The 15,687-nt window shown below is 34.9% G+C and overlaps 1 protein-coding gene across 1 annotated transcript; it reads left to right on the top strand.

The window, feature by feature from the left end:
- Positions 1-11,653: 11,653 nt before the first annotated feature.
- On the top strand, positions 11,654-15,165 carry LOC107813056 (small ribosomal subunit protein bS16m/bS16c-like). The gene is made up of 3 exons (XM_016638263.2): positions 11,654-11,963; positions 12,508-12,553; positions 14,682-15,165. Exons 1-3 carry the CDS (start codon positions 11,831-11,833, stop codon positions 14,902-14,904), a joined length of 402 nt encoding a protein of 133 aa, XP_016493749.1. The 5' UTR covers positions 11,654-11,830; the 3' UTR covers positions 14,905-15,165.
- The last annotated feature ends 522 nt before the right edge of the window (positions 15,166-15,687 follow it).

The following is a 15,687-nucleotide window of genomic DNA, read 5'->3' on the forward strand; positions in this document are numbered from 1 at the left end:
TGGCGTAAAATTTACTAAATTTTAGGCCACAACTAAAAGGGGTTGCAGAGAAAGTTTTGTGTTTAGCAACAACTTATATTTATTGTTGCCAATTATCTTTATATTTTATATTTATTATATTACTCCTAAGTTAAAAATTATATGATACAGCAACAATCTAATTTCATTGTTGTCATTTAGTAAACTTAGCCAACAACTATAATATTGTTGGTAAAAAGTCGTTGCTGGTTTATATATATTTAAAATTTATTATATTATTTGTTAAATATGGCAACAATATTAAAACTTTTGCTAACAAAAAAAAATTATGGGTAAAAATTCTATGATATAGCAACAACTAAATGAAGTTGTTGCCATTTATTATATTTTGCAACAATATTATTGTTATTGTAAAAAGATTGTTGCCAATTCTAAACTTTCTTGTAGTGAACAACCCTTGGCACGTTCGAGGACGAACGTGTGTTTAAATGGGGGAGGATGTAACGACCCGACCGGTTATTTTGAGCATTTGCACTTCGCTCGGTTGTTTGAGGGCATGAGAAGCTCTATATGATGTATTATGACTTACGTGAATCGTCGATTTTGGTTTTCAGGTTATTCGGAATTGATTTAGAAGAATGATTCTCAACTAGAAGTTTTAAATTGGAAAAGTTTGACCAAATTTGACTTTTTAGTAATTGACCTCGGATTGGATTTCTGATGGTTCCATTAGCTCCGTTAAGTGATTTTGGACTTAAAAGCGCGTCGAGATTGTGATTTGGAGGTCCGTAGTAAAGTTTGGCTTGAAACGGCGAAAGTTGGAATTTTGAAAAGTTTGACCGGGAGTGGACTTTTTGATATCGGGGTCGAATTTTGATTCCAGAAGTTGGAGTAGGTCCGTAATGTCAAATGTGACTTGTGTGCAAAATATGAGGTCAACCGGACGTGATTTGATAGGTTTCAGTATCGGTTGTGGAAGTTCGAAGTTTCAAGTTCATAGATTTTGAATTAAGGTGTGTTTCATCGTTTTAATATTGTTATGTGTGTTTTGAGGCCTCGTGTAGGTCCGTGTTATGTTATTAAACTTGTTGGTATGCTTGGATGGGGTCCCGAGGGGCTCGGGCGTGTTTCGGATTGATTTCGGGCTATTTTTCCTTTAGTTAGCGCTACTATGTTTTGCTGCTTTTCTGGTGTTTCAGCTATGCTTCACGATCGCGGATGGAGTATCGCATTCGCGGAGGGTAATTAGGCCAGTGCAGAGGTTTGTTCTTTGCGTTCGGTTTTCCTCAGTCGCATTCACATTGTGTTGATGCTGTGTTCTTTGCGTCCGGGTACATGGTTATGCGGTCGCGTAGTGTTGAGCGGAGGGGCTGGCAGTGTTCTTCATCGGGTTCGCGATGGTTCGACCATGAAATCGTAGTGTAAGGTGAAGCAGTGTGGAATTGAGCTTCACGAATGAGAGGCTTCTACCGCGTTCGCGAAAGAGGAGGCCGGACAGATTATATAATACTCTATTTCGAGGGTTTCGGCCATTTTTGCATTTTTGGAGCTATGGAGCTCGGATTGAGGCGATTCTTGGAGCAATTTTTACCATATGAATTGGGGTAAGTGTTCTCTACTCAGTTGATTATATTCCATGAATCTATCATCGATTTTAGCTTTTGGTTGATGAGTTTTAAAGAGGAAATTGAGGATTTTGGCCTAAAGTTTCATAATTTAAATTTTTGAGTTTTGAACACCGATTTGGAGTCGGATTTGAGTGAAACAAGTATGGTGGACTCGTAATTGAATGGGTTATATAATTTTGTGAGTTTTTTTGGATTTCGAGGTACGGGCCCGGGTGTATTATTGGCCGGATCTGGGATTTGATTTAGGATTCGATCTTTATCATTTAGAATTGTTCCCTTGGGCTTTAATTGATATATTTGAGTTGCTTTTGGCTAGTTTTGAGTCGTTCGGAGGTTGCTATGCACGTGATGGCATTTTTGGAACATCGATTGGCTTGCTCGGTATTGGAATTGGCTTGATCGAGGTAAGTAACTCTTCTAAACTTGGTGCTGAGAGTATGAAACCCCGAATTACATGCTATGTGATTGATGATGAGGTGATGCACATACTAGGTGACGAGAGTGTGGGCGTGCACCCTGTGAATTGGGATTCCGTTGTTTTCATAGCACTATTTAATGGCCCTATTTTGTTGATAGCTATGTTTTCACCATATGATTAAGTAACTGAGCTGTCAATCATGCTAGATATCATGTTTAGGTTTTATACTGATATTGTTAGGAACCATAGTGGTCATTTCTTGCTGTCATCTCTCTGGTTTCCATTAATATTTCGTACTCAATCATATTCATGCATTTATATCATATCTCAGTCTCAGTTATTATTTATTGGCACATCATATCATTATTCTGGGTTAGTCTTCATGACATTGTGAGCCTGTGGGTGAGACTGGAGAGAGTGATGACTGAGTGAGGCCGAGAGCCTAATTATGAGTGACAGTTATGGGATCGGGTTGCACGTCACAGTGATTATATTGATAATTATGATAGCGCTTGGGCTGCAGGAGCCCCTCCGGAGTATGTACACACCCTTAGTGAGCGCGGATGATATTATTGAGGGATGGATTTCTCTGGACATGGATTTGTTCGAAGTACTTGATACTTGGAGATGGATTTCTCCACAGGGTTGGATTGGCCTTTTTTTCTCGGTACTGGATGACTTATAGTCAGTGTTGTATATGTTCCGGGATGAATTTTCCTAAGTCGTATGGGCCATATACAGTAATGAGTGGTTGAGCGTGATAAGTGGAAAGAGTGAAATAGTGAGATTGAGTACTCTGAGAGCGTGGGTACATGATTTATCTCTGGGATACATGGCATTGGCATGCATATATGACATACATACATAGAGACGCATTTTCCTCATGCTGTACGGTATCACGTCATTCGTGATTTTTTACACACATTGATATGTGGTCATAGAGAGGTATTTCACACTTGCTATCTGGAAAAAAATAAAACATCTTATTTATTGTGAAAAGGATTTTTTAGATAAATTACAGTCTTCAAACTATCTCATATTTTACAACGATTTCGGTAGAGGATTTGAGTTTTCACTGATATTCTTAAAAAGCGGAACTATTTTCGGAAAACTGTGAAAAAGCTAAGCATTCTTATCTCTGAATTACTTCCTTATTTATATGCTCTACGTTATTATGAACTGTTATTAGTTATTGGTATTGGACCCGACCTATGTTCCAGCTCGTCACTACTTTCAACCTAAGGTTAGATTTGTTACTTACTCAGTACATGGGGTCAGTTGTACTGATACTACACTTCTGCATATTGCGTACAGATGTTGGCTGTTGTTGTTGTTGTGCTCGATGGTTGCCAGATTGGAAGATGTACATGCGTTCCGATTGTAGCTACCTATTGTTCATGGTAGCCTTAGATTCATACAAATCTGTTTATGTACATTTCAAACAGATGATGTATTTATTTCATACCAGCTTTATAAATTCTAATCTTAGAAGCTCATGATTTGTACTACCAGTCGTTGAGAAATGTATAAGATTCAGAGAATTCCTTGGTTTAATTGTCTTATTAATATTATTGAAATTAGATAGTTATTAGTTGGCTTACCTAGCGGGTTGGGTTAGGTGCCATCACGACTACTGAATTTTGGATCATGACAGATTGCTACGTTTATCGTTACTGTTGCTAATCACATATCCATATCCCTATGATAATCAATTTCAACAAAAAAAAAATTTTAATTAAGTATTTTAGGCCATCTCCAACCTTACCCTCATTTTCCATAATGGGAGCAATTTTTGGGAAAATTTAGCTCCAACTCTCCCCCATTTTTGTCCCAAAAATGGGGGATGAATAGTGTTCTCTCATATATGAGGATACACTATTCATCTCTCTCATTACTATTCATCACTTTATTATTATTATTTTATTATTTAATCTTTTAATTTATCACTTTATATATACCTAATTGTGTTTATGTAATATCTTTATAATATTAATTTTACATCTTAACTTTGGTGTATAATTTTGATAAATTAATTTTTGTGCATTTATTATTTTTATGTAAAATTGTAAGTTAATTTTATTATAAGTTATAATTGTACAAAAAATATATAATTATCTCAAAAAATGAATGGTCCAAATATAAAATATTAGATGTTGCTAAAATTGAAAGGTGCGAATATAAAATATCAGATGTTGCTAAAATTGAAAAGTGAAGATTGAAAATACATTAAATTAAAATACATTAAAATTGAAAATACATTAAATTAAAATACATAAAAATTGAAAATACGGTAAATAACATAATAACTTAGTAGGGAGCTATGTATGTCAATGATTTCATTTTTATTTGAATAATTAGTTAATCTATAATAATTGCTTACAAATTATATTATTTAAAATTTTATGGAATTGTTTTAATGGAAATTACAAATTAATAAAAATAAAACATGGAATTTGTTTAATGAAAATTAAAATGAAAGATAATAATATAATATAGAAGAGAGAGAAGAATATAAAAAGGTTTGGGAAAAAAAATAAGGGAATGGTTGAAATAAATTATCCCTAAAATGAGCAAATCCCTATTTTAGAGATAAAAAATGAAGTAAAGGTTGAAAATGCACTTAGTCAAAATTCCTCTTTGTGCAAACTAACCTAAGGTCCTATACTACCAAGGAAAAGAAGACAGAAGATACAATCCGACAATCATTTTCATTCCAAATATACTCCTCCCTGCTCTTTCAACCCTCATCTTCTCAAAATATGGTCCAAAACGTATAGACCTGCCTGTAACTCTTTTTCTTTTTTTGCTTTTACTTTTAAAATAGTTTATGTTTACTTTCACCAATACTATAACTCATAATATAGTTTAACGTGTGATAATATAATATACTATTTATTACCTATCCTTTATGTATATATAATTTCCTTGACTTCTTTTCTTATTTTTTTTTTTTAAATTTGATACCTCTGCTATTGCTTGAAGGATGATTCAATTATGTGAACTCTAAGATAAATGAATGTGGGATTAAGTAAAATTGTTTAAGGACTACCCTGTTATAAATATATTGTATTGTGGATGTCCATTTAATACTTTGCTGTAAATAAACTTCCTGAAGGAGTTTATCCATATTGAACTCCGCCCTAAATATGTTTATCAATTTAGTACTCCATTGGAAATAAGCCTCTTGAAAAAGCTTATCATTTCAGTACTCCATTATGGATAAATATTACCCCCTGTAAAAGATTATCTATAGCAACTTGCAGTAGCAGCTTACACAGCAGCTTGCAGTAGCAGTTTACACAGCAGCTTGTAATGGCAGCTTACACAACATCTTCTTTTCTTCTATGTAAAAAGAATAAATTCAGTTCATTATATACATCAATTTCAAATTGAATAATTATTACTCTTTATTTCTATAATGTCTTTGATTCATTTACTTTAAAGTCATTATTTTATAACATACCCCATCTTATTTGGATACTTCAAAGAAAAAATGCTTCTATGAGCAGCTCAAAACAGTTGGAGCCTACAATGCTAAGAGTTATCTGTCGAAATGTCAAGAGGTAAAATGATCCGGTAAGGTGCTAGGTTTTCTCCTTTGGTTGCTTCTTCTAGTTTATGAACTTCAGCAAATCCATAATGAGCAATTGAAGTTGAAGCAGTTTCTAACAATCGAGCTTAAGGTGAAACCTAAAATTTGGAATGAGCAACTTATCAACATTTTAGCACGACTAGGTAATTTATTTAAGTTAGAAAACTGCTTGCTCATCCCTTAATACACACAGCATACGAAACTAAAAATTCTGCAAGCTCTTCCTACTCCAACTCCTACCATAGTATTCCTAAAATAATCGTATTTGCACTCAATATTAACACCAAATCAAATAATTTAATCATAATGATCGTGAATTGAAGTTAAAGTATATAGTACTATTACTTTTAACTAGCTATAAAAGTTGCTACTTAACTAATTCCAATAAAAAAAATGTTTCTATGAGCAGCCCAACATATGCTAAAAAATCATGAAATTTAAGAAGAAAAAAAACGTTTGAAACCTATAATTTAAAAGAATTATAAATATTTATTTGGCTAAAATCATTTCATTAAAGATAATAAGAAGTGTAAAACTAATTTTTTTAAACATAAAATTATACTCCTTGTTTTATATATAGATTAAAAAGAAAAGAGAAAATGCATAAAGACCCGTTCAACTTGTCCTGGAAAATCATTTACACACCTAAACTTTACGGGTGTCCTAACACCCCACTATTATTTAAAGAATTGTATTTATTTACTCCCTCCTAAGGCCTGGCCAACCGCACGTCTTAGACAACCGAATTGAGCGCGTCTTTACTCTCTTTTAATCGTTGAAAATACCCACAAAAAAAAGAAAAAAATAAATTTTTAACCTTAATATAACCCCCAATCAATGGTAAAATCCCCTCTTCCCCAATATTTTACCAAACCCAATTGAAGAACCCTAATTTCTTCTTCTTCTTCTTTTTCTTCTTCTTCTTCTTCTTCTTCTGAAATTCCATCAAATTGTATTGCCCTTTGAAGTTTTAATCTTTGAAGGCAAAGGTTAATCTTTCTTATTCTTAAGAACACTAATTTCTTTCTTTTATTATTGTTATGTCTTTCTCCTAAAATTCAATTATCTGATCTTTGAAAGCAAATGCAAATTATCTGACTTTGTATTGGCTGTTTGTGTTGTAGTTGTTGCAATGCCTTCAAAAGGCTTGAATTTGACAAGGCTTTGCACGGAAGAGGAAGAAAATGAGTCAAGTGGAGAAATTCGATGCAACCATGGCTATGTGCTGCCTTTGTTAACAGCTTGGACCCCTCAGAACCCAAGGTGAAATTGTAAGTTGATATGAAGAAGATGAAAGAGAAGGAAAAGAAGTGGAAGAGTAAATTGGCTAAGTCAAAAGCTAGGGAAAATGTACTTTGGTTCATTATATTGGGGATGCGTATTATACTTGTTGCTTGTAGGTATCCATGAATGTCATTGAAAGAAGATGCAATGAGGTTGCCATTGTGAATCTAGTTTTGTCATCTCAATATGTATGTAGTTGTTGCTTGTAGGTTTTATTTTGTATGTTTGCAATAGACCTTTCATTTGAATGTAAGCCTTTTGTAGTTTTCTCATCTCAATATGTATATAGTTGTTGCTTATCAATTGTTATTTCTAATGAAGCGCTGTTTTTACATTGTGAAGTAAACTGCATAAACTTCAGAACTTGGCAATCAACAATAGACACACAAAAGACTTAATATGACAGATGCATAAACTATATTGAAACACATATTTGGTCTCATTGACCTAAACGAAACAAACATAATAAAAGTCACAAAAATGAGTTGACAAAACAGCTGTTTGTTGTCATTGTAGCAGCAACAAAACATATACCAAATGTAACAAAATGCAAAATGCAGTCTCTAGCTACCTAAAAATCCTTATCATAATATAGAATTGCAGTCTATAGCTGCTTAAAATTTTAGCATAATGCAGTCTATTGCAATACAGTCATCAACAAAACAATATCTTCATCAATTGGGTTGATTTGTAGTGGTGCTTTCCTGGCTCAACTTAGCAGCCCTAGACCTTGTTTGAATGAGTTTCTTGCCTCTCAATTGTTGAAGCTGCCTTGATGTCATAGCTTCTTTACCTTTCCATTTTACACTGGTTGATGGCCTAGATGTCCAGTTACTTCTGCCGAAGACCTCACATTCTTAAAGTTTGTAGGTGACATTCCATGCTGCCAAGATCCAACAGAAAATCAGACAATGAATTCGCCTAAATATGAGAGGTTGTGTTAGACTTACATTTTGAATTTTGAAACCGTTTTGAGTGTGTAAAACTCCCATTCCAACCATCATTGGCTTCTTATATTGTGTTCTTACATCAGTGCTAGTACCAACATCCTACATCAACCAATCAAAAGTAAGAATCTGGTAATTATTTAAAAAAAAAAAGACATTAAAGGGAAGAACTTCACCTTTTCTTTAGAACCTTTTGGCCTACCCCTTCCTCTTCCAGTACTTTGCTTTGGTGGCTTTGAACTACCAACACTTGCAGGCACAGAACTTACTGAAGTAGCAACAATATTACTTCCAGCAGCTTTATGACAACCCCTCTTGTTATGACCCTTGTTATGACAATTGCTACATGTCATTTCCACTCCACTCTCTTATCTTATTTTCACCTGGATCTTTTCTTCTAACCTTCTTTGGCTTTTCTGGCATCTTCTTGACATGAGGTGGTATAACAATTGGGTTTTGTGACTCTGGCCACATATTCATACCCAAGACAGGCTGAAGAAAGTAACTGTATGTTTTCATGTAAGTGGCATTACTGTACCAGTGAGAAATATAGTTCAAAGGCTCCAGATTTTTATAATGCAGGGTAGCAACTGCATGAGCACATGGTATGTATATTTTTATAATTACTAGCCAACACATATTTGTGTGTTGATGTCCACTAGATGCTTCACTTCACTTGCACCTGATCCTTGCTTCACTTCAAATCCAAACTCACCATTCTAGAAAATGTTACATTTCATTGACCTTTATGTGTTCTCTTCTAAGACTTTCATGGCCATTGGTGAAAAATCAGTAATCCAAGTGTTTCCAAACTGTCTGAGCTAACCTATTCTGTTCATCATCTTCACCCATATTTCTTCAAGCATTGTCACTATAGTTTTCTGCCTTGCTGCCAAAATCCAAGCATTGAAACATTCTGTCATATTATTGTCAACACTATCACACTTGTACAATGTGTTGAAATACACCTTATTCCATCTTTTAATGTTGTAGTACAACACTTCATCAACTATCTTATTCTCCAATTTCTTCATTTCATCCAGATTTTTCTTCAACTCCCACTCATAGGTAGACCTTGCACACCTCCAGAAGCAGTTCCTTCTCTCTATGCCACTCCATTTCTTAGACCAGTTAGCTAGGATGTGCCTTGCACACATATCCTATGCTCAGAATTTGGAAGCAGATCTGCTATAGCATTCTCAAGCCCCTGCAAAATGAACAATGGTAGTTTGTTTTAAGTGAAATAGTAATAGGAAAATAACAATAAACTACAAGTGCTTACCTTTTGCATGTCTGTTATTATGGTCAGATTTGTACCATCTCCAAGCTGAAGATCACCCTTTAACAGGTTGACAAACCACCTCCAAGTGTGAATATTTTCAATCTCAACAACAGCCCAAGCAAGCGGAAGCATCTGATTATTTTCATCTTTGCAAACTACTACAAGTAGTTGGCCTCTACATACCCCTTTTAGAAAACATCCATCCAATCCAATGCATGACCTACAACCAGCTAAGTATAACTTCTTCATTGCATCAAAACAAATGTAGAACCCAATAAATATTTTCTTCCCACCTTCAAAAGTTTCTTCACTAAACTTCATTACACATGTACTCCCTGGATTATATCTAAGCAACGCATCCCTATAATCTAATATCCTGCCATACTCCAGTTTATGATCACCCATTATCTCATTCAACACAATATTTTTTGTCCTCCTACAAACTGTTCTCCCAACATATAATCCCAATTTCTTTCTAATCAACTCTTGAAACTTGAATATTCTAATATTAGGTTGTTGTTTTATCCTCTCATTGAACCTTTTGGCCAAGAACTTCGAATTACATAGCTTGTTTCTGTTAGTAGGTCACATTTGTGAACTGGATTGTAGTTCTTGACTACAAAATCCTTAGTCTTAGAATCATAACTAGCAACTAGAAGCCAAGGACAAGATGCCTTCTTGCACTTAACCCTCACCCTTGTAGGTTCATTTACATACTTTTCTATAGAAACCTTTTGTTGAACAACATATTTAGTTACAGCTTCTCTGAAATCTCTCACACTTGCAAATGCAAGTCCAGTTTACCAAACTATTTTCTTGCAAGTTTTGTCAAAGATTACTCTTCTTTTAGTCTTTCTTCTTCTAGCTTTAACTTTCTGTTGAACCTCCCTTCATCATCAACATCATTTGGATCTGTCGCAAAACTAGCAGCTTCATCTGAGTGGTAATAAGGCTCATCACCACCTATCTTACCTTCTAAACTCTTCTTCTTCCTAGATTCATATACATCATACCCCGCATCTGGCCCTCTCTTACCTAGTTTAACATTTTCTTGTTCAGGAGCACTTTCTTTCCTCTTCCTCCTCTCTACAGTCCTTCTCTCTGCCCTAAATGCCCTGTATTCCTCATGTGTATCACTGCCATAATCAGCTTCTCCTTCTTCAAACAACTCCTCATGCTCTGAATCTGAGCTATTATCAGTGCTGCTACTAAATTCAGATGAGTTTGATTCAGATGAGGAGTTTGAACTTTGAACTATCATCAGTAGTAACAGCTGTAGGTACAATGTTATTGGCACTATTTTCAGCAGCATTGGATACTTTTTCAGAAGTTTCCAAACCCTCACAGCCCCCCAAATCTTGACTAGATTCTTTCTAAAAAATAACATTACTATCACCCTCCCACTTGGCTGACATATTCTAATAGAGGGGGGACCATTATAGCATCATCAACCATGTGATCTACATATACCTCCAAAATATTCCCACTTTTTAACTTTTCACAAATACCCATAAGGTCCCTATCAACCTTAATTACTACCAAATCAGGACAATTAGGTGGTCTAATATAAATAACAACAGAAGAACTATTGTACCCAAACTCTTTCACATAACCTAAAAACTCAAAATATGAGAACATATCAATATTGACATCAACAAAATCAATAATTATCCCACCAACATAATCCTCCACTGAAAAGTAATGTAACTTATCCATGGAGATTTTTCCACCATGAAAAAACCTCAGTGTAACAAGTACAAAAGACATTGAAATACCTGAATATAGTAGAAGATAAACTAATTAAGGATTAATAGTTACTATTAGACCCCGACATAAGAAGTCACAATACATGCAACAAGAAAAAACTGAAATTTGGTTATTATTACACCTTAAAAATTGTATTTCTGTTACTCGATTTTACATTGAAAACGTTACGGTGAAGAAATTTGAAGCAAGTTCAAAACCCTAGATATGAATGATATTAAACAAACTAAAACATAGATAACATTTTGACAATAGAAAAGGCTAGGATTGATGTATTTACCTCCAAACTAAAACAGAGATAACGTTTGAACTTGATTCTTCAAAGACCTTCAACTTCGAACGGGTCTTCCACCAAATCGTCAAATGAAACAATTGAGAACAAATGAAACCCTAAGGAACAACGAAATCGAAGGATTTTGTAACAGGTCCCTTCGATTTTGGTCAGGCAAATCGATTTTGGCGAGGCAAATCGAATCTTTGAAGGTGGGGCATTAGGGTTCTTCAATTTGAGAATTTTTTACTAACAGGGTGAATGAGAGTCTTTGAAGGTGTTATATTTATTTACTGAACAATTTAATTACGTGGCCTCACAATAAAAATGCGTGTTTCCCACTCAAGTTATTATAGTTGGGGTAGGGTTTAGGAGGGAATAAATAAATACAATTTGTTAAATAGTAGTGGAGTGCTAGAACACTCGTAAAGTTTATGTGGGTAAGTGATTTTCCACTATAAGTTAAATGGAGTCTTTATGCATTTTATCAAAACAAAATCACATATAAATTGGGAGCGAGGAGTATGTAATAGTGAGTGAAGTGATGTTTACCTATGTATACAGTAACGAGCCGTAGTCTCTTACCCTAGTCTCTCACAATTTGCATTCCCTGTTTACAAAAAAACTCAGCCGGCACATTTGGAGCTAAGAAGAGGTAGAGAAAAATGGTGGTAAGATTGCGGTTGTCGAGGTTTGGATGCAAAAACAAACCTTTTTACAGAGTAATGGCGGCGGATAGCAGATCTCCCCGAGATGGCAAGCACTTGGAAGTCCTCGGTTACTACAATCCTCTCCCAGGTAAACCCTATCTCCCAAAACCTCATGTGAGCTTAATTAGACCAGGTTAAGCAGCAGCCCACCTTATTCTTCAATAGGAAGTTGTTAAGTACTACTGTATTTGTTATTGTTGTGACCTAATAAGCGTTAGTAATTTCACTTTGTTTGGATTAACCCATTTTTAAATTGTCATCTTTCAGCTTGATTTTCTATTCCTTTAACTGATTGATTTTGGGTTCTTATCCTTGTGTAGTGTAAAGGTTTTGTTGACAAGAAACCTCAGTTGGTTAATGTTGAATTAAGAGTTTGGAGTTATCAAGGAACTGTGTTCGATTTAGGCTGGTAGGGGACATATAGTAGTATTTTACTATATTTTTTGTTAGCTCCCTGATCTTAGTTTGGAACATGCTGTAATGGAGCTAACGTCTCACTTTTGTCCTCATTGCATCTTCTTGATGCTAGCAATTTAACATCTTACTTCATTAAAAAAAAAGTATTTTATAATCAGGAAGTAATATTTTTTTGAGGTGCTGATGAATATCTTGTACAATTTTCATTTGTACAGGTCAAGATGGTGGCAAACGGATGGGTCTTAATTTTGACCGGGTGAAGTAAGTACATTTCCAGAAGGTGTTGTTTTTGTTATCATTCCCAACAGGATGATTTCCATTTATAACTTAGAGATGTTTTATTTTCATTTTCTGGTCTCTTGTTAAAGTTCAGATAAGATGGATAAAATTAATAGGTATAGTAGATACTAGACAATCATATATTGATAAATATTCAGTTCACGTATCATGTTTTTACCTTTTGCTGTCTGACAAAGAACATTGTAAGACTACTTAAAGTGATAAATCAGCTGCTTATGCAAAATGTGGAAGCTCGAGTATAGCTTTTCTAGTTAGGTAAAGCTTGTTTGATCTACAAGATCATTGAAAATTTTTAATGGCTATGAATGCGAATAGTTAAGACTAGTTTATAGCTGTAGGATCAAGAATAACATTGTAGTCACGTAAAACAGATTTTGCTAACTTGTTTTGATGAAGTAAGTGGTATTATAAATGGCATCAAGTAGATGCATGATAGCAGAAGTACAAAAGTGAGAGTTTGTTAGCTCTGTTGCAATGAGGCCTATGCTAAGGATAAAAGCTGACAAAGTCCAAAAGTTTGACATGAGAGTCTACAGGGACAAACTATCCCTAACTACATAAATTTAAAAGACGACTAGCCTAAGGGTGTGGTAAATAAATTTAAAATTAATTTTGCTAACTTGTAACTTTAAATTTCTGTTCATCTGGTCGGCAATCCTTCAAAAAGAATATCATCTCATATGAAATGACTGAATACGCTGGCCAAAAAAGATTGCTGTAAGATGCATGAAGCAGAAATCAAATCCCTGGATCAGTAGCAAAACATGTACAAAAATTTCTCATGAGCTGCTAACAATGACGTGAGTGTGTAAGAGGGGATGCCTGATTGAATGGATCAATTTAAAGTGTTTGGGGAATTTCTAAGGTGACTAATGCTGATATATACAAGGAAGCAATTTAAAGAATTTGGGTAATTTTTGGGGCGACTATTGAAGGTATGTATGAGGGAACAACCAAGCTGTTTGAATCGAGTTATCCAGGTAATTGTATGAAGATGCAACTGAATCTAAGGAGGTTGTGGACCAATGCTAACTATGATGGCGAAGAGACAAGGAAAACGGTGCAATTAAGATTCACTTGACTATGCGAGCATAGTTAATGTTAGGGATCAGAAGCATTAGACCACTGTAAAATGGCCACTTTTTTTCTGGTGGGCGGTGGTTTATATACTTTGTTGAATATTTGTTGCATCCCCTTAGATGTTTCATGTAAGAAGTTATTTACTTATAAAAGAAACTTATAATTATGAGTACTTGGGTTATAATTTTCTTATGAGATATTTTAATGTCTACCTTTTGTTGAGAGTGTAACAAGTGGATAGAACAATATGCTAACTCATCTGGGAATTCGTTAACAGTTTGCTGTCTTAGAAGTTCGTGAGATTTTTTGCTACCAACAGAGAGGATTTGTGTTCTTTTAAGTTTTAGGAATGATGTTTTCCATTAACAAATAATGATGGGAATAAATGGTTTGCTGCATTGTGTACTTTAACTGACAATAATCATGTAGAACTTGTCCTGCTGCTGAGGGAGAGAGACATATGTGAGTGAAGTGTTTTGTATAATCAAAGATCCTCTGTTGTTTATTCTGTTACTGGGGACATGGACCATAAACATGATAGAATGGTTCATTTGTGCAACAAGTTGATATGTGTTTGTACACTTTGTCTGGGGAATTAGGAGCGTGTGGCTGCGATTTTGAAAGGCTAATTATCAGCAACGCATAAAGACAGATTAAGAAATAACGCTTGTTAGTTTATCTATCTCTTTTTTAAACCTTTTATTTTGGTCGAAGACTTCATTTTGGCTGGGTCGAGCAGGGAGTAAAATTATAGCTGATATTTGTAGGACCTATTTCTTCCAATTTGTAGAAATTACAGTAGCACTGTGCTGCTGTCTCATGAACTTTCTTAATTTTGCTACTCTTGCAAAGGTCCAAAAGGAAAATAGTGCTCAAATGAAATGGTTATACTCTTGACTTTGCTTTTAGTTGCTGCAAGACCTTGTTGATTCTTATACTCTCTGATCATCAGATAGCTATTAAGATGACACAATCATGTATTGTTTACCTAATCTTTGCTGTTCTGTAGATATTGGTTATCCGTTGGTGCACAGCCGTCAGAACTGGTTGAACGTCTTCTTTTCCGAGCAGGCGTATTACCTCCTCCACCTATGCTAGCTATGGGACAAAAAGGTGGTCCACGGGACACTTGTCCAGTTCATCCTATGACTGGACGTGTCATGGCACCGGAAAGTGTCAAAATTGCTGATCCAAAAGTTAGTTCTGAAGTTGATGGAGATGACAAAGCTTAGAACCCGACTAGTTATATTTTATACAACTTCAACTTGAATAGCTAATGTTTGTTCCAATAGTGATCTGTTGATATGTGATAATTACAGAGCTAATATCTGTTTGTTGCTCTTGATTGCTGGGGTTAAAACTTGATATCCAAGGACATATCATCGTTAAAGATGCTGTTGTCAGTGGTCTCTAGAAACTATGTGATCATGTATCATCCTTTGCTTTCTCATTTTGCCTTCTGATGGTAATAAATGGATGGTGTAGAAAAGCTAGTAAAAGTTGCAGGATAGTCTGATGATGAATATCCTACATTGATAGTAGGAACTAGGAATAATATCCATCTTTCCAAAAGCATGGATGTTTTTGGAGTTAAAATCATACATGATACTTTTTGTCCCCTGCTTGCGCTGAGTGTACGGATATGAGCTAAAACCATTATTTTTCTTAGTCAGATACAGCTTTTGAAAGTCTGGCACTAGTATAATGGCAAGTATTAAATTGTTGCTTTGTCGGAGAATCTTTTATGTTGCTGGATGTTGCTGGATAAAGAAATGAGACTGATGTACAGGTTTAATATGCTTAAATATGGTTGTTCAGAAGGGAGCAAACTGCAGATAGATGGTTGTCAACTCTGAACAAGGAGGGCTGGCGTGTTATCTATCGAATTTCAAACCATGTGCTATTGATCCTCGGGGATTTTTTCCATTATAAAGAAGAACATCTGAATAAGTACGAAAAAAAAATGGAACACAAGATGATGAAGCTGCTGGCTTTTGATTACTAAGGGGAAAACA

The sequence above is a fragment of the Nicotiana tabacum genome, chromosome 8 (assembly GCF_000715075.1).
Source record: "Nicotiana tabacum cultivar K326 chromosome 8, ASM71507v2, whole genome shotgun sequence".
NCBI classification, from domain to species: Eukaryota; Viridiplantae; Streptophyta; class Magnoliopsida; order Solanales; family Solanaceae; genus Nicotiana; species Nicotiana tabacum.